We start from the raw sequence: 19,539 nt of genomic DNA on the forward strand, positions 1-19,539 counted from the left end.
GTTGTGTCTTTGTTCTCGTTGGTTTCAAAGAACATCTTTATTTCTGCCTTCATTTCATTATGTACCCAATAGTCATTCAGGAGCAGGTTGTTCAGTTTCCATGTAGTTGAGCGGTTTTGAGTGAGTTTCTTAATCCTGAGTTCTAGTTTGATTGCACTGTGGTCTGAGAGACAGTTTGTTATAATTTCTGTTCTTTTACATTTGCTGAGGAGAGCTTTACTTCCAACTATGTGGTCAATTTTGGAATAGGTGTGGTGTGGTGCTGAAAAAAATGTATATTCTGTTGACTTGGGGTGGAGAGTTCTGTAGATGTCTATTAGGTCCACTTTATGTAGAGCTGAGTTCAATTCCTGGATATCCTTGTTAACTTTCTGTCTCGTTGATCTGTCTAATGTTGACAGTGGGGTGTTAAAATCTCCCATTATTATTGTGTGGGAGTTTAAGTCCCTTTGTAGGTCACTGAGGACTTGCTTTATGAATCTGGGTGCTCCTGTGGTGGGTGCATATATATTTAGGATAGTTAGCTCTTCTTGTTGAATTGATCCCTTTACCATTATGTAATGGCCTTCTTTGTCTCTTTTGATCTTTGTTGGTTTAAAGTCTATTTTATCAGAGACTAGGATTGCAACCCCTGCCTTTTTTTGTTTTCCAATTGCTTGATAGATCTTCCTCCATCCCTTTATTTTGAGTCTATGTGTGTCTCTGCACGTGAGATGGGTTTCCTGAATACAGCACACTGATGGGTCCTGACTCCTTATCCAGTTTGCCAGTCTGTGTCTTTTGATTGGAGCATTTAGCCCATTTACATTTAACGTTAATATTGTTATGTGTGAATCTGATCCTGTCATTATGATGTTAGTTGGTTATTTTGCTCGTTAGTTGCTATAGTTTCTTCCTAGCCTCGATGGTCTTTACAATTTGGCATGTTTTTGCAGTGGCTGGAACCGGTTGTTCCTTTCCATGTTTAGTGCTTCCTTCAGGAGCTCTTTTAGGGCAGGCCTGGTGGTGACAAAATCACTCAGCATTTGCTTGTCTGTAAAGTATTTTATTTCTCCTTCACTTATGAAGCTTAGTTTGGCGGGATAGGAAATTCTGGGTTGAAAATTCTTTTCTTTAAGAATGTTGAATATCGGCCCCCACTCTCTTCTGGCTTGTAGAGTTTCTGCTGAGAGATCAGCTGTTAGTCTGATGGGCTTCCCTTTGTGGGTAACCCGACCTTTCTCTCTGGCTGCCCTTAACATTTTTTCCTTCATTTCAACTTTGGTGAATCTGACAATTATGTGTCTTGGAGTTGCCCTTCTCGAGGAGTATCTTTGTGGCGTTCTCTGTATTTCCTGAATCTGAATGCTGGCCTGCCTTGCTAGATTGGGGAAGTTCTCCTGGATAATATCCTGCAGAGTGTTTTCCAACTTGGTTCCATTCTCCCCATCATTTTCAGGTACACCAATCAGACGTAGGTTTGGTCTTTTCACATAGTCCCAAATTTCTTGGAGGCTTTGTTCATTTCTTTTTATTCTTTTTTCTCTAAACTTCCCTTCTCTCTTCATTTCATTCATTTCATCTTCCATCAGCGATACCCTTTCTTCCAGTTGATCGCATCTGCTACTGAGGCTTCTGCAATCTTTGCGTAGTTCTTGAAACTTGGCTTTCAGCTCCATCAGCTCCTTTAAGCCCTTCTCTCTGTTGGTTATTCTAGTTATCCATCCTTCTAATTTTTTTTCAAAGTTTTTAACTTCTTTGCTATTGTTTTGAATTTCCTCTCGTAGCTCAGAGTAGTTTGATCGTCTGAAGCCTTCTTCTCTCAACTCATCAAAGTCATCCTCCATCCAGCTTTGTTCCGTTGCTGGTGAGGAACTGCGTTACTTTGGAGGAAGAGAGGTGCTCTGTTTTTTAGAGTTTCCAGTTTTTCTGCTCTGTTTTTTCCCCATCTTTGTGGTTTTACCTACTTTTTGTCTTTGATGATGGTGATGTACAGGTGGGTTTTTGGTGTTGATGTCCTTTCTGTTTGTTAGTTTTCCTTCTACCAGACAGGACCCTCAGCTGCAGGTCTGTTGGAGTTTACTAGAGGTCCACTCCAGACCCTGTTTGGCTGGGTGTCAGCAGCGGTGGCTGCAGAACAGCAGATTTTCGTGAGACCACAAATTCAGCTGTCTGATAGTTCCTCTGAAAGTTTTGTCTCAGAGGAGTACCCGGTTGAATGAGGTGTCAGTCTGACCCTACTGGGGGGGTGCCTCCCAGTTAGGCTGCTCAGGGGTGAGGGACCCACTTTAGGAGGCAGTCTGTCCGTTCTCAGATCTCCAGCTGCGTGCTGGGAGAACCACTACTCTCTTCAAAGCTGTCAGTCAGACAGGGACATTTAAGTCTGTGGAGGTTCTTGCTGAGTTTTTGTTTGTCTGTGCCCTGCCCCCAGAGGTGGAGCCTACAGAGGCAGGCAGGCCTCCTTGAGCTGTGGTGGGCTCCACCCAGTTCGAGCTTCCTGGCTGCTTTGTTTACCTAAGCAAGCCTGGGCAATGGCGGGCGCCCCTCCCCCAGCCTCGCTGCCGCCTTGCAGCTTGATCTCAGACTGCTGTGCTAGCAATCAGCGAGACTCCGTGGGCATAGGACCCTCCGAGCCAGGTGCGGGACACAATCTCCTAGTGTGCCGTTTTCCAGGCCCATTGGAAAAGCGCAGTATTAGGATGGGACTGACCCGATATTCCAGGTGCCCTCTGTTTCCCCTTTGACTAGGAAAGGGAACTCCCTGACCCCTTGCGCTTCCCGAGTGAGGCAATGCCTCGCCCTGCTTCGGCTCGCGCACAGTGCGCTTTACTGACTGTCCTGCACCCGCTGTTAGGCATTCCCTAGTGAGATGAAACCAGTACCTCAAGCAGAAATGCAGAAATCACCCATCTTCTGTGTCGCTGGGGCTGGGAGCTGGAGACCGGAGCTGTTCCTATTCGGCCATCTTGGCTCCACCCTCCAAATCACCCTCTTTCAAGGATAAGTAACAGAATCCAGCCATACTGGCACCCTGATCTCAGATGTCCAGCCTCCAGAACGAATTGCACTCCAGCGTCCTGACAGAACAAAGCACTGGCAAGTGTACCATAAATTTCCATAAAGAAATAACTTCAGCAATAAACTAGCCAAATTTTCTTACAGGAACACAAAGCCTTCCTGATATCATGAAAATCTGTTGCAGTTCTTCTCAGGAAAGTGCCTTTTCAGGAACATTGTAATTATTTATGGAGCAGCCGTTTGAGTTTTCAGCCTTGCTGGAATCGTGTTTTAGTTATAAAAAGGCCATACCAATGAGTTTTAGAATGGATATGCGTTCATGTGAATCTACCCTAGAAGAGCAAGCACTGTATATCCACAGGAGTCTGGTGTTTAATATGACCACAAGGTCCCACAGTAGGCTGTCTGCAAGCCGAAGGAGCAAGGAGAGACAGTCTGAGTCCCAAAACTGAAGAACATGGAGTCCAATGATGAGGGCAGGAAGCATCCAGCACAGGAGAAAGATGTGGGCTGGGAGGCTAGGCCCGTCTCCGGGAAATGTCTTTATTATATGTGACAGATTGTTATAGTTTGAATGTGTCCTCCAAAGTTAGAAACTTAATCCCTAATGCAAGAGTGTTGAGAGGTGATATCTTTAAGAGTTCAGCACTCTCCTTGCTCCCACCTTGCTCTCTCTCTTTCTCTCTCTTTTTCATGTATTCTGTCTCTGAGGGATTTACCTTCAGCTACAGTTAGGAACCATGTTCTTCCACCTTCTGCTATGGCAGGACACAGCAAGTAGCCTCTGCCAGATGCAGCTCCTTGATCTTGGACATCCCAGTCTCCAGAACTGTAACAAATAAATCTCTGTTCTTTATAGATTACCCAGTCTCTGGTATTCTATTACAGCAACAGCAAAATAGGCCATAAGTCATAACAATTTTTAGTTTCATTACAGTCCAATACTTAGAGTTTAAAGAAATCTCCCTTTATTTACATGGTGTATAAGACAATGAGACTCTTCATAAGAGAAACCACCAGACATTTAACATTTAAATAAATGCTGACTCTTAGAAGCAACACTATGAGGAAACTATACACCATCCTCAAGGAGACATGCATTCTTCAACCATGTTTAGAACTGCTCTGAGGAAATTACCTTCAGCTACAGTTATGAACCATGCATGAAAATTAGGCTCATTATCTTAGAGCCACAACTCATTTTTTAGTAAAACCTATATTCGACCTTATCAGCCTCCTTACTCAGCAAATCTTGCTCCAAATTACTTTCTGGTTGTTTCAAAAAAATCACAATCACCACTACCATCAAGAAATGAAAATCTGGGGCTTATAATAAATGATATTAAAAAAGAACCAGCCACAGATTCCAAAGGCCATTCACAAAGATGAAATTTCAAACTGTTACCTGCCTGGTCAGGTAGAACTGTTGGAATAAGATGGTGCCTCCCTAAGGGCCCAATTTGAATGGAGCCACACACTCAGGTCAGATAGGTAAGTTCTGGACAGACATGGCAGTTAAATGTCAACCAGGTTTTACTTTATGGCCAATGCTATAAAGGCTTTCAAAGGGAAACACAAGCCATTTATAGCAAGTCAACTTCCTATCTAAGCATCATGACCATTTTCATTCTTTTTCAAAATTAATCTCTGCCTATTTTGAGATTCTATAGACAAACAGCAATCTTAAAGAGAATAGCCTCTCTGAAATTATATCTTTTTAAAGTTAGCCTAAAAGTAGAAAAGGCCATTCAATTTTGGTCTCACATTATGTGGAACTCAAATATTTTCTGGAGTAAAAAAATATGCAGCCAGAGGATAAACTTACTCCACGCAGGGTTAAAAACAAAAATGCTAATACAACCTTAAGTATGGTGGCGCCCGGAACCACGGCTATAATTAATCTAAATGTACTGTAATTACACTAAATGTTACTTCTGTAGAATACTTTCAAATCATGTGGCTTTTCTATGCTTAGATAACATGCAGTTTTTTTCTAATCATGGATGTAGGCTTGATTTGCTAAAGGAACATTAGGTCTGGAAGCAATATCTTAATCAAATCAGAATTTCTTCTGTAAAACAAATCTTTGGCTTTTGAAGAATTAGCGGCATCTAATGCCTTGGGGTAGAGATGTGAAAGTGAGCTAAAATCTCCACCGCTGGCTCTCTCCCTCTGCTCTCTGGCTTCCAGTCATTCGTAAGTACCATGTAGCCTCCTACACACACACCTACAGTTTCTGTGGCCATAAACCACCACAGCTACATCTAAATTACACCCTGAAAACTCCACATTTGAAATCAGTTGTAGGAAAATTCACCTCGTGTGGTTTACATGTCTCTTTAGAACAGAAGGCTGGTTCCTTTTGGAAGGAACTCATTTAAACAAAACCTAATAGCAAGCATCCATAAATTAGAGGGTTATTGGTATGTGCATAATCAGATGCATAAAAACTGAATGAATATTCCAAGGCTGAAAATACAGACTCTTACATATGCAGAAAGATTTCTTATGGTGATTTTAGTTTTGTGAGAGATGACAAAAATGGGATGGGAAACCTATAGTCATTGGCTGTCATCTTTCTAGCTGTTCAGTTCTTTCTCCCCAGTGCTGTGAGCTTAATCAGTAACTGTCCCAAAAAAGAAATGCTGATATTGCTGAGGGACATGTCTTGACAAATCCAAGTCTGATGCTCAAACCAGGAAGCAGAACATGTTACAGATCAAAAAGGTGGCAGAAACTGGCCTTATCAGGGCAGAACTTAGAATCACTCTAGGTTGAAACTAAAATGTATCATTTAAATAGAGGTCAGATGAGGATTAATTCTTCCTCTTCTTCATGCACAGCAATGGTCAAGTACTCAGTGGGTATATGATGAAAATACAGAAAAAGGAACGAATAATTAAACACAGGTTTCAACAGAGACCATGATCCTCTCGCAGCCCCTTCACTAATCCTTTGCAACAACAATGGGATCAGACATCTTCACTGAAACTCTTATTAATGTACTCTGTTTTTAATTGGCTTGAGTTCAGTTCCACAAAATATAGGCTAGTGAGCAGCTTACACAACATGTGAGTGTCAGGGGCCAGGAGACTGGAGAAAATGAACCTTGAGAGCCAGATGATCACGAAATGTGAAACACAGAAGCGATCCCAGAGGTCAAAGCCCATTCGTTTTGCAGGTTGGGCAACAGGACCAGAGGAGTTAAGTGACTTGCCCAAGATCACAAAGCAAATGAATGGCAGAGACAGGGCTAAGACCCAGACATCTTAACTTCTAGGCCAGGGCCCCTTCTGTTGAATGGAAAGATGCCTCTTCTCTGCAGAGGTTGACTTGTGGGAGGAGTCTGGAATAGCCAGACTGACTCTGCCAGCATCTTGGGCATCCATCCATTCTCCCATCCAGCCATTCAACACACATCTATTGAACATTCATTCTGTGCCAGACCCAGTTCTGGCCAACATATGCAGAGAGTCAAGAAGAATCTAAGTCTAAGCTACACTGCAAAAGCAGTTTGGGTGGAAGATTCAGCGATAGCATGCTCCCTAATCTTAAAGAGTCTGAAGTCAGGATGGTAAGACATGGCAAATGCAAATTAAACTGGAGTGTCTTCCATTATCCCCACAAGAAACAATAGTCTATTCTAGTTTTATTAAAATACTTGAATAATCCCAAATATTGGAAAACTTATTGAAGATTTCCAAAATTTTTTCAGCAGGATTGAGACTGTGATGGCAGACCCAATCTAACTCCTTCAGTTTCATCACCCTCTGCTAACCTCCAGCCCTGTCTCCCTCTGGGCACAGGTAAACTTGATTTAAACCTCTCACTTTTCTTCAGCTGCACCATGCACCATGGCCTTTCTTATGTCTGCCTCTCCCCATGATAATAAATACTGTTAATTTAACTCCTCAACTGGATGTCAAACTTTAAGAGAATACAGACCACGCCTACCTCACTTTATTGCTGTATTCCCAGCAACTAGCCCAGCACCTGGCATATGGTTGATGTTTTAAAATATCTGTTGAATGAATGAGTGAGCAAATGAGCCAGTCATTGCGACAAATGTTTAATATTCTTTTTTGTTTGATGTTTGACAGCTCTGGTAAATATGTGTATTATCCCTGTTTTGCAGATAATGGCAAAGAAGCCCAGAGAGATGAAGCAATTGGCTCAAGGTGACACAGCCTATAAATAGTAGAGCTGGCCATCTGACAGTTAATCCACACTCTATTCATTCCTAGACCCTGCTCTTTGCATCCTCAACTCCTAGCCATACTTCCATGTTGTACCTTCCTCTAACCTGAGGAAGCTTCCTCTAACCATAGCCTTACTCTAGTCTGAGGGCTATGTCATAGTTTTTAATGGTGTCTGGAAGTGTCTTCTACTGACTTATAAGTTCTTCCAGGGATTACAATGCCTTTCTCTTGGGAGCACTCTGTAGATTGTCCTTCACTGGCAAATTCTCAGTAATATTAGTGGAAGGAAGTTAGGGTCTGGGGACATGGAAGAAATAAACAAACAGCAAAGAATGAGTTGAGGACACAGATAGAGGCTCAGGTACAGTTTCAGTCTTCAGATCAAGTTCGAGGAGTCTGCCTTCTGACCACAAGGATTCCTGAATCCTGGGAATTCAAAGTCACTGGGAAGTGAAACCCAAGGACAGCTGTCTGTTCCAGAAGCCTGTACTCATTCACAGCCTGAGCACTTTATACCCCTTTCAGAGAAGGCCACAGTACATTTGTTATGTGTTTTCCACCACAAATTTTTTAGTATTGGCATCTGAATGAAATGTGTTGTAAGTATAAAATATGCTTGTAACAAAGACTTGTTAAAAAGAAAATGTGAATTTTAATTATAATTTCTATGTTAATTATGTGTTGAAATGATGATGACTCAAATACACTGGATTGAAAATATAGTGTTAAAATTAATCTCACCTGTATCTTTTTACCTTTTCTAATGTGGCTGCAAAAAAACTTAAAATTATAGATGTGGCTTGTATTATATTGCTATTGGACAGAGTTGGTCTGTATCTTGTTTTGGGTAGCAGTTACCTGGGTGTAAGCAAATGTCAAAACTCACTGAACTGAATACCTGTACATTTTATTGTGTATTAGTTACAGTTCAATTTAAAAATTACATAAAGAAGAGTCTCCTCTCCTTTTAGCCTAAATAATGTGTTCTGACACAGAGGGGAGAACCACCCCGAGCATTTTTTAAATCCCCACCATTTGTCAGATCTTTAGTGCAATTCCCTGTCTTACCACCAGGATCAAGCTACTATGAGTAAAACCACTCATTTCTTACTGTTTTGATTTTCTTCCTACCAAGCAACAAATACCTAGAATGGAGCTGGGGCCCTAACTTAGGCTGTTGTCACTGCAGAGGCTTTAAGTAAAGGATGTCCCCAGTTTCCATATCCAGAGGTAAACAGGCTTTGAATGAAACACGTTAGAGAAAAATCTAAAGCTATAAGTAAGGCCTTCCATTCTCCTTTCTCCCAGATTTGACTTTTTCATTCATGCAAAGGCATCTATCTATGCTGTCAAGCCAAGACTTCTTTTGTAATATTAAACTTATTCCCTCTACTCAAAAAACAAAACAGCAAAGTGAGCAGACCAACAAGCATAGCGGTTCAGGTATACTGCTCAGAACACTTTGAGAACCAAAGGCAATTAAAGGCCATACCTCTGCTATGCTTGCCTGGCAAGGGAAACCCTGGCAAATGCACACATGTGTCCGATTCTCAGGGAAGGGGATACTGACCAATATCCTCCCCAGGTGGATAGAACCCCAGGTATGAAGTGCAGCTTGCCCCCCAGTCAGGTCCTTGGGTTCCAACATTCACCTGGCTTGTGAAGACCCTGCCTACTAGAGGACCAAATAGCCAGTTCAAGCTGTACATCAAATCAGAGTTGACACACACTGGGCAAGGCTTTGGGGTTTTCATACCACGCTTCAACCCTGACCTTCCTCATCACTCTCTGTGAGTTAAAGGACATGTGGCTGTGTCAGGGGTTCCCAAGACCACCCTCAAGTATGTTTTGCCAGAAGGACTCAAGTCACAGAAAGTGCTATACTCATGGCTATGGTTTACTACAGTGAAAGAATACAGATTAAAATCAGCAAAGGAAAAAGGTACACATGGTGGGGTCCAAGAGAGACCGGGTATGAGCTTCTAGTTTTCCTCTCCCAGGAGAGTAGTAAAGACAGTGGTTAATTCCCCAAGCAATGATGTGTGACAATATGTACAAAATATTTCCAACCAGGAAAGCTCTCCTGAGTATTGGTGTCCAGATTTTTATTGAGGACTAGTCAGTAGTCATGGAGCACCCACATGCCTGATTTTAGTTATTCAGTCTCCAGCCCCTCCAGAGGTCAAACTGATACACAGTGGCCCAAGGACCCTACCATAACCCACACTGTTAGCATAAACTATCTGGTGTGGCTCAACTCTCCAGGTATACAAAGACCCTCTCATCAGGCAGAATATTCCAAGGACCTAGAAGTTATCTCCCAGAAGCCCTTGATTGGCCCTGTTTTTGGAATATGCAGGGTTGGAACACCCCAAGCTTGCTAGGTTAACCCTTTACTTAACAGGTGCTCTCCAAAAGAGAGGAAGTGCTCTTCTTGAATGGGACCTTTGCAATACACAGGGTCTCCAGAACAAAACTTTTAAAGTTGTGATTCCAAGGATCACAGGCAGAAAGCAACTCAACTTTTGCCCAATCTCTTTTTCTTTCTTTCTTTCTTCTTTTTTTTTTTTTTTTTCACTTCCCAGCATCTGGAGGAGAGTTTAGAGTAGAGAAAGACCATAAATTCTACTACTAATTTGGTAAGAGGTTCATTGCTTATTATTAAACATACATTAAGTGCTAATTGTGTGCCTAAACATATAAGAAATCTCTATGCCCATATTGCTTTATGTAGTCTATTTATTTTATGGGGAGGGAATTGGTGGCTTATCAAAACCATTCATCGCCTTACAACTCTGTAAACTTCAACCAGGCCATTATCCCACACTTTCATTCTACTGAGAATGGAAAGAGAAGAGAGTGGTGTAGGGGAGCCATGTTGTTGCTTACCTTATTTGTAGTTATTTAAGCCTTAGTTTTATTTCCATATAGCTTGAAAATTTCTTACTAAAGAAACACTTGTTTAATTTATATCAGTGGTTCTCAAACAGGGTTGATTTTGCCCCCTCCCAAGAGACATTAGGCAATGTCCAAAGACATTTTTGGTTGTCACACCTATGGAGGAATAGGTGTTTCTGTTATCTAGTGTGTAGAGGTCAGGGAAACTCAGGAAGATAATCAGGATGGCCCCTCACAACAAAGAGTTACTTGGCTGCAAATGTCAGTGGTGCCAAGATTAAGAAACCCTGATTCACATATACATGTTCTTTAAACTGTAACAATATAGAGAAGGATGAAAAATACATAAAAGCAGCCTGTAATCTGATCAATCATTGATAATAACCATTAACGCAATACATTTTGGTATACTTCCTTCTAGTTTTTTTCCTGCACATATGTATTCGCAGATGCCCCTCAATAAACCCATCATAAGTTGAAAATATTGTAAGCTGAAAATGCATTTGAATTACTAATTTGAAGTATGGTTTCTACTGAATGCTTATCACTTTCAAACCATTGTAAGGTCAAAAAATCATAGCTTGATGGGGGAGCATTTGTATATGATTTTTTTATTTGATAAAATAGGGGTCATATTTGATACATGTTTGTGTCTTTTTTACTTGTTACATGAGCATGTATAAAAGTAATGCAGGGTCACTGTAAAACAAAATTAGAAATTTCAAAAAAGTACAAAGAAGAAAAATTCATTATCATCCAGCATACGAATGTACCAAACCTGATGCAATTCTCTGTTAAAAATTTGGACTGATTTTTCATTTCAGGTTTGCCTTATGACTAAATCTGTATAAACAAATCTGTAGAAATCAGTTCTCCTCCCCCAAAAGGAGACTCAGGCATTTAAATAATTATCTTCTGCAATTAAATAATTATTCTCTGCAAATATACACCACAAAGGCCCTGATTCCTGAAATCACTTCTTTTGACAAAATTCACACAAAATTTCCTGAGTTAATATCCAATTTGTTCTCAAACTTTAACATTTTACCAACTCTGACACACCTCACTTGACTAAATCTGAATTCTGTCAACTCTCATTCTAACAAAAATCCAGTCTTAGAGATAAGAAGCCATCCATTGGGGGCTAAACAACAGCAAATCAATATTTCTAGCTAAAAGACAATCTTTGAGCCACAGAATTGTATAGGGGGGGAGAAATCTTTCTCCAGTTTTTAGAGGAAGCTATTTGAAAATGTGTAATAAACTATTAGACATATTGTTTTTAACAACCAAGAGTGAAAGGTAGCAGCTTCCTTTTCTGATGCTGTCTAATCACAACTGTGAGTTCCAGAAATAGCAACTGGGGAAAGAAGAGCAAAGAGTGGTCAAACATAATTTTGAAAAAAACTCGCCACAAATCCCACAAAACCCCTATTGTCTTATGGTTTTCTTTATCCACTAATGAAGTCTGTGATTGTCATCATCCAGGTTTAGATACAAAATGCTCACTAATCCCTCTGTAAATCTCACATTGGCATATCTAGGCCTAGGCTCTAAAACAGAGAGAGGATTATGATGCATTTGGGGATCAGAGAGCCACAGAGACTCTCACAGGCTTGGAAAGATGAACCTATGAGGAAAGGTAAACGAGGCTATGATTACTCAGCCAGAAGAGACGGGACTGAGGGAAGAATTAATAACTTCCTTCAAATAGAGAGGGTATGATGACTAGTTGAGGAAACTCACTTACACTGTGCAAACTGAGTAAGAAGAAACTGATTTCATCTGCAACATGAGAAAATCAGGTTAGCTATATCAGAAAATTTCCTAGTGGCTTGTCTGTCCATTCCTTCTTCCATGCATCCACTCTACAAATATGTGTTCACAATTTGCTTTCTACCCAATTAAATGCATTTCCTTTAAGGCTCATTCGCTTTTTCTGTGAATATTTGTTGAGTCTCTGCTATTTTCAAGCAACGAATAGGATACGGAAATAGTTGACATAGCCCCACCACAAGGTTGAAAAATTATTTTTCAGGACACTGTTAGAAGCAAACTACATTTTCACTTGCCTAGAATGGCTGATTGCTAGATTATGAGAACAAATCTGCTGACCTTTAAAGTTCCTTTTAGCCTATGAATCTTTTTAACTAAAACAAAAACATCATAAAAAGCAAATATTTTATACCAATGCAGTTATTTTCATGACAGATGATATTTCAATACTTTAAAAATGATTAAAGATGTATCTAGCCAGTATATATTATGGCACGCATACCAAAAAGATTGTATTTTTATCTTCTTTTAATTTCATGAGCCAATTGGTCAGAATCCATTTTAACTATTAAAGGTATTCCCACGTTATGACCATGCCTACACTGGAAGACTAGAACAGATGTTTTAAAGTAAATGGGAGGCAGACCAGGTGCGGTGGCTGACGCCTGTAATCCCAGCACTTTGGGAGGCTGAGGTGGGTAGATCACTTGAGGTCAGGAGTTCGAGACCAGCCTGGCCAACATGGTGAAAACCCATCTCTAGTAAAAATACAAAAATTAGCCTGGTGTGGTGGTACATGCCTGTAATCCCAGCTACTCAAGAGGCTGAGGCAGGAGAATCACTTGAACTCAGGAGGCGGAGGCTGCAGTGAGCCAAGATTGCACCACTGCACTCCAGCCTGGGCAACATAGTAAGACTCTGTCTCAAAAAAAAAAAGTAAAATAAATAAAATAAAATAAAAAGGAAGCAGCTTCTTTATTTGGCTGCATCCTTAGACATGGATGGACATTGCAGTTACAGAAAGCCCCAGTGTGCAAATAAGGAGAGCTTTGTGCATGGGAAAATCTTGGGAAGTAGTGGTTGGGAGTCAAACATTTTTGCCAATATGCCCACCACAAAGTGTCTGTTGGTGAAACCCACTGGGTAGAGGGTATTGTCCAAGGGCCATGGGTAGGTAAAGCAGGAATTGATCTTACTCCTACTACCAAGGAGCACTTACATTAACAAACTGGCCAAAAGTGTGACACAGATACAGCACAAAGCTTGCTGAAATAATTTCAGGCAAAAACAATTGACTTGCAGTGGGAAGACAGCTGAGTCAAACTGGCCAGCCAATACTGCAATGTCCTGCTTAGCGCACGGCCTCTGTTAAATTACAAGTCAATGTCGGATGATGAAAGAGCTTAGAGGTAGGAGCAGTGGAGAGTGATAGGTGCAGGATGAAGGGGAAAACATGACCCTCTTCTTGGTACACACGTAGATAGACAGGTAGAACTAATAGAAAGGAAATACCTCCAGGTGAAATGGAGGTCTCCTAGGAAGGACTTTTTCTTTGTTCAAATGTTATTAAACCTGGACACTTGGGAAGTTGATATTTCTCTCTTGAGAGCTTCTGAATTGTAGAGGGGCCTTTGGACAGACCTAGGTCATGGCAACTAAATTTGTTGTGCCATTGCTTAACCGTCCCACATATTTATTGGAAGTATTTTGGAAGCTTTTCTTCTGAAATATATTCACAGGCCTTAATACAAGGAAAGAATAAAAGCACTCCCTTCCTCAGAGAAATTTTGATGATGAAATGAGAGAAGGTGTATACGATTCCTAGCATAGTAACTGGCCCACAGTGGATTAATATGCCCTCACATTTTGGTACTGCCTGTCTGCAGCCAGCCAAATCCTTCTTACTTTCAGCTAGTTCATGGCTTTCTGCTATATTCTGTGTCATGCAACCAGACAAAGGGATCTGCAAACATTTCCCTGGATATTCTTTTGTTTGTTTCCGTGTTTCTCCTGTATCTTCCACTTAGATTGTCCTTTTTCATCTCTTCATGTACAAAATGAACCTCAGAGCCACTCTGGACCCTTCACTGCCAAGAAAGGAGTAGCACTTTCTTTGAATTCCTGTCATGTTCTCTGTGTAGCTCTCATACTTCTTAATTCTGTCTACTTTTTATGGTGTTTATGCGTATGGATTATCTCTCTGACAAGACTGTAAATTCCTTGAGGGCAAGGTCAACATCTTGGCCTCATGTTCATTTCTCACAGCTCCTTGCATGTAGTAGCTGCTCAATTAAATACATACATGATAACACACAAATAACTGAGACCCAGTCAGTGCTAAAGTACTAATATCTTTTTTGCATATGGCCACAGCAAATACAAAGCAGTATCATACATCTAATCCCAATACTACAAAAGCACTAAATATACTGGCCTGCAGAGAAGGAAACACTGAGGCACAGGGCCTCAAGACTTGGTTTACTATTGATTACATAATTAGAACCATTGATGTACACATCCAAGAGATTCTCTCCAGCATAGACAAAGAAGAAAATGAGCTATGCTTATAATACTATTGAAGCACTATTAATGAAACAATATTAATGAAATGTCAGGGAAATATCAATGTGGAAACACAGCATGATACAATGATACACACTGGGTCTCAAATTCAGTTCTTACATTGTGTTCTTCATGCATACTCCTCTACTACGATGGGGAAGTGATGCAGAAAGAAAGCATATGACAGTCACCGAAAAGCTACCAAGAAAAAGCAAACAAAGGAAATTTGTTGTCATCATCACAGTTGGTAGTGTGCGTGCATGCATACATGCATCTTTTGTGTCTCCTTTATATGAAAGAGCATGTCATGAGGTCAGTTTATACCCTTAGCCTATCAGATAAAAAGGTCCTCTACCTGCGCGGGTGTCAATCCCAAAGTCAGTGCCATAAAGAGTGGAAAATTATGCTGGCGCCCCTACCAGTTCCGTTTCTCTTTAAATAAAAACTATGGAGCCTATGCAAAATTTAAAATCTGTAGGGAAGAAAAAGATTCAGCAAGATTTAGAGGGTATATTCAAATAAAAGGTTACTATATCCAACTCCATTTAGGACTATTAACAGTGCTGGATAATAGTGATGTCATTTTTTATGTACAGCAATATAATTAGCAGTGCTATTACTACTATCTTACCTTTGTGTCACTCACTACATCTCTATAAACATAATTTACTAGGTAGAAAAAGTAAAGAGTTTTTAATATAAATCTATTCCATAGCATCATGTCAAGCTGTAAAATATTACAATATTATGAAATTTATTGATGTTAATCAACACATTAATCACGCAGCACCTGCAGCACCTTAGAGCGTGTTAGAAATGCTCATTCTCAAGCCCCACCCCAGACCCAGTGAATCACAAATTTGGGGGGTGGGGTCCAGCTGTCTGTAGTTTAACAAGCCCTCGAGGTGACTCTTTTTTTTTTTTTTCAAATTTATTTAAGCCCTCCAGGTAACTCTGATGTGGAGCAAAAGTCTGAAAACCAGTGGACTGGGGTGACCATATAACTGATCATCAAAATATGCACACTTTTGAGGGGGGAAAAGGTACTACTGATGATTATACCCGAAAAACAGGCACTAAGTAGGACTACTCAAGACAAACCAGTATGCATGATCACCCTATCTATGCTGTCTTATTATCGGATAACAACCTAAAAGGGATACAAAAGGCATCTAGCTTATTTTAAATTCCACTCTACGGTAGATCAAGCTAGTGAAGTTATTTGTCTGTGACAAAAAGGCTTTCCAACACAGCAGGCTGACACCCAAAATTTCCTCCTGTACCCAACTCCAAAGGACAATCAAAACTGTATTAATCAAAAGATAAACAAAAAGCACAGCAAAGTGAGACAGTGTACCTAGATACTTTTCAGTGTTTCATAAAGTGGCACAGTATAATGGAGACAGGCCTGAACTGTGAGTTCAAAAAGAGATCTGTGTTCTAACCCTGGTGCTGTCTCCAAAGGCATGATCTTGGGCAAGGCATTCCCCTCTCCAGCCTGTTCCTCAACCAGAAATGAAGTGGGTAGAAAACCCCTAGCTACAGCTAGAACAATTTCAGCAACAAAATAAATAACAACAGTATTTGATTATAACTCATACAATAAAATAAATATCCATGATTCCCAACTTATAAAAACAAATCGAATGATGCATAAATAGAAGACGGGATTCTTCACAGAAGAAATTAATAAAGGTTGATGGAAGGAGGGAAATAGAAAATCATCATTAGAACACCATAGTAATAATTCCTGCAGGCAACTTTCATCAATGGATGCTAAAATTAGTGGGTGAAGCTCTAAGAAACAATGGGATATTTGCATAGCCTCACAGCATCTCCTCTCAAATTTACTCATGACTACGGTGATTGTAACACATTACCACAGATTCTGCCAGTGATTGGACTGGCTGTTCACGTGGACTGAACTCAGCGGACTCATAAGAGGCCCATGTCTTTCTCATGAAAGGCTCATGAGCCTGATGGCATGACAGTTGAGAAAGCCCCACAGTAAGAAAGAAAAAGATGACGGCTTGTTAATACAGAATTGCCCTGCATAACAAAGGACAAAATATTAATCTCATTAACAATCAACATGTAGGAAAACCTGCCCATTATAAGGGCTGCTTTACAGCAGCCCCAATCCCTAAGACAGAGGCAAACTGAGACACATGTGTGCACACTCACATTCACACATGTGTGTACATACTCACACATTGGGAGGATTCTCAGTTAGCCCTAGTGGAAGAGTTGAAGAAATCAGAGAGAGAGAGAGAGAGCGAGAGAGAGAAAGCTGGGTGGGGATGGGGATATGTAAACCTGCTTGTTTCCTTGGGGCAGCAAATCATTTCCCAACTGAGATTCTTTTAAGAAACAGTCATGGGTATATAGGAAAGATGTCTTGTGGGTAATTCAAATGGCAAATCCCAAAATTATTTCAACTTGGAAAGGACTGGATTATATTTAAACGGTGAGTATTTTGTTTGGGAAAAATGTAACCATATAATGAATTCGAGCAGGCTATGAAATAAAACACAAGGCCTGAGGCAAATGGGTGGCCCTGGGAGATTCCTTATCTTGCTGCCTGGCAAGGTCCCCGCTTAGTGACCATTCACTCCAAGTTCGAAAGTGACCACCTCACCTCACATTGTGGCAAATCACCAGCTTAAACTGAGTTGACCTTTTCGATGTTTCCTGTCTTCCCAGCTTTCTCCCAGGGGAGGTAATTAGCTGTTGAGGCTTAAAACACTTCTGCCTTCACAGAACATGGAGGGACAAAAATAAATAAGTGATACGGATGGTAGGAGCAAAAGAGTTGTTCACTTACTTTAACCCTGTTAATAAAAAGTTGAAAGTAAGACGTGCAGATAATTGAGCATTCAACAAAAGTATCTAAACTGAAAACACTGTTATAGCCCAATGTTATTTTTCATAATACTGCCAAATATCAATTCTTGCATGTTTATTAAGAGATGCTGTAAGCCACTACAAAAAATATACTCAAATAATTAGGGTTATTAAACAACAATAATAAAATCAATCCTCTAGAGATGTTCCCCGAGGAACCAGGCAATTTCATCTCCAGATTGTCTCTCTGTGCTTTCTACTACAGCATGCTGTCATGCGGAAGACTTTGAAATCACACAAACTAGGGTTCAGACCCCAGCCTTGACAATTACCCTGTGGCCTTGGGCAAGTCATTTTGTTTTTCAGCTTAGAATTCCTTGTCTATAAGATTAAGAAGGCAATGCTTATCTCCCAGGGTAGTTGTGAAGGTTGAACAAGCAGAAATATAGCATGCCAGGCACATTCAGTTACTGGCACAGGGTAGGAGGTCCAATAAAGATCAATTCCCTTCTTCTTTTGTAAAAGTAAGGCAAAAGAACACAATCTTTAGTCATTGCACATAAGATTCACATTTCAATGAACCAAGCCTATCAGCAGTGTGAGCTCAACAGCAGGGCTCTTTGGTCTTTATTGTGCATATGCATTCCCTGGGGATCTTTTGACAATGCAGACTCAGATTCAGGAAGTTTGGCTGGCACCTGACATTGGGCATTTCCAACAAGTTATACCAAGAGAGGTCAATGCTGCTGTTCCATGGACCCTCTTTTGAATACCAGGGTCTACAATTTAGGAGGACCGGATCCAGTCCTGGCTCTGCCCTCTAGAGGATGGTAAGTCATCAGGAAGGTTTCATGCAACCATTTGCTAACACCAACTCACACAGAAGCAGTAAGGCCAACTGGTTTCAGAAACAGATTTCATTACAGCTCTCCCCCTGGTGATCAACTCTGTGGTTTGGAGGGAAAAGTTCCATTTCCAGGTGTGGACTTACTTGTGATGAAGATGGGGATGACCCAAAAGATAGACTGCTCAATGAATTCTTAAGCCACAGTCCCTTTCCTTTTATTCATTCTGTTTAACAATACATACTGAGTTTCTCCTTGCTCTAGGCTCTAGCCCACCTAGAGGAACTCATAAATATATGAGGAGAAATAATCTTTGTTTCAGTTCCTATCCCACTTCCTTCCTTCCTGTGACTGCCTTCCCCTGACAGCCCTTCAGCCTGTGGGCACCTGTCTGCATGGATGGCTGCTAAGCAAAGTGGTCTGCCCAGCAGACAGCCAAGCCTCAGTTCTTCATGCTCCCTTTTAGGAGGTCTCAAGAATATCCTAGTGTAGAAGATCAAAATGTGTATCCTTTACCCATCTGGACCTTGCAATAGGTAGCAACAATTATATGTGCAACATATCTACACAAATAGGTTTGAAGATGCATCAATTTGGGGATGTGCTCAAGGCACTGGTTCTGGGTCCCAAATTTTCTTAGCATGGCAAGGATTGAGCATAGAATTGACCTCACTGTCCCTTTAAAGAAAAAACTGTCCTAACTTCTGCTTGGGAAATGTTGGTTTTCTAAGGGCTGTAGAGCCAAAGCTTGTGTCTTTAAGAACACTCTGCTTTGCCAAGTAGTAGACATCACCCAACTTGACTGAGCTAAACGTTTTATAAGTAAACTGAAACCACCCACAGGGTAGTATATAACATATATGACTTGCACAGAGCACACCGCCATTGTTTTTAAAAGATGCAAATCCCTGATTAGCTCAATAAATATTTAAAACATTTAATACAGAATACAACACAAGTTATTCATTTTCAAAAGATTTGTGCTCACCAGAGGTTTTCTTTTTTCCAGCAAAGACTATACATGGAAAAAGCATGATTCATAATACAAAGGTTCAGTGAGAATTTAAGGGTGAAACCCACTTCTGCCCATCTAGTGGCTGGCTGATCTTCATTCCTCAGGTTATTTTAGCCTCACTAAGCCTCAGTTCACTCATCTAATATAACAGAGGTACATAGTGCCTGCCCTGGGTATCAACCAAACATAAAAGAGCATGGTGAAATCTAAAGTACTCTACAAATGGAAGCTCTTCTGTTATGCATAGAACAGAAAGACATCTGCTGTAATGTGGTTTGTTTAAAAATAACCTGATGTGGGCTGGGCGCGGTGGCTCACGCTTGTAATCCCAGCACTTTGGGAGGCCGAGGCGGGCGGATCACGAGGTCAGGAGATTGAGACCACGGTGAAACCCCGTCTCTAC

The 19,539-nt window shown here is 40.8% G+C and overlaps 1 protein-coding gene across 1 annotated transcript in view; it reads right to left on the reverse strand.

Moving 5' to 3' along the window:
- The window catches only part of AFF2 (ALF transcription elongation factor 2), a 486,418-nt gene extending 468,588 nt beyond the window's left edge, over window positions 1–17,830 (reverse strand). The window contains exons 1-2 of the mRNA XM_058441365.1: window positions 17,748–17,830; window positions 17,071–17,184 (exon numbers count right to left, since the gene is read on the reverse strand). Of these exons, the coding sequence (XP_058297348.1) occupies window positions 17,071–17,184; window positions 17,748–17,830 (197 nt within the window). The remainder of the gene's footprint in view (window positions 1–17,070; window positions 17,185–17,747) is intronic.
- Between the last annotated feature and the right edge of the window lie 1,709 nt (window positions 17,831–19,539).

The sequence above is a fragment of the Hylobates moloch genome, unplaced genomic scaffold (genome assembly GCF_009828535.3).
Source record: "Hylobates moloch isolate HMO894 unplaced genomic scaffold, HMol_V3 SCAFFOLD_7, whole genome shotgun sequence".
NCBI classification, from domain to species: Eukaryota; Metazoa; Chordata; class Mammalia; order Primates; family Hylobatidae; genus Hylobates; species Hylobates moloch.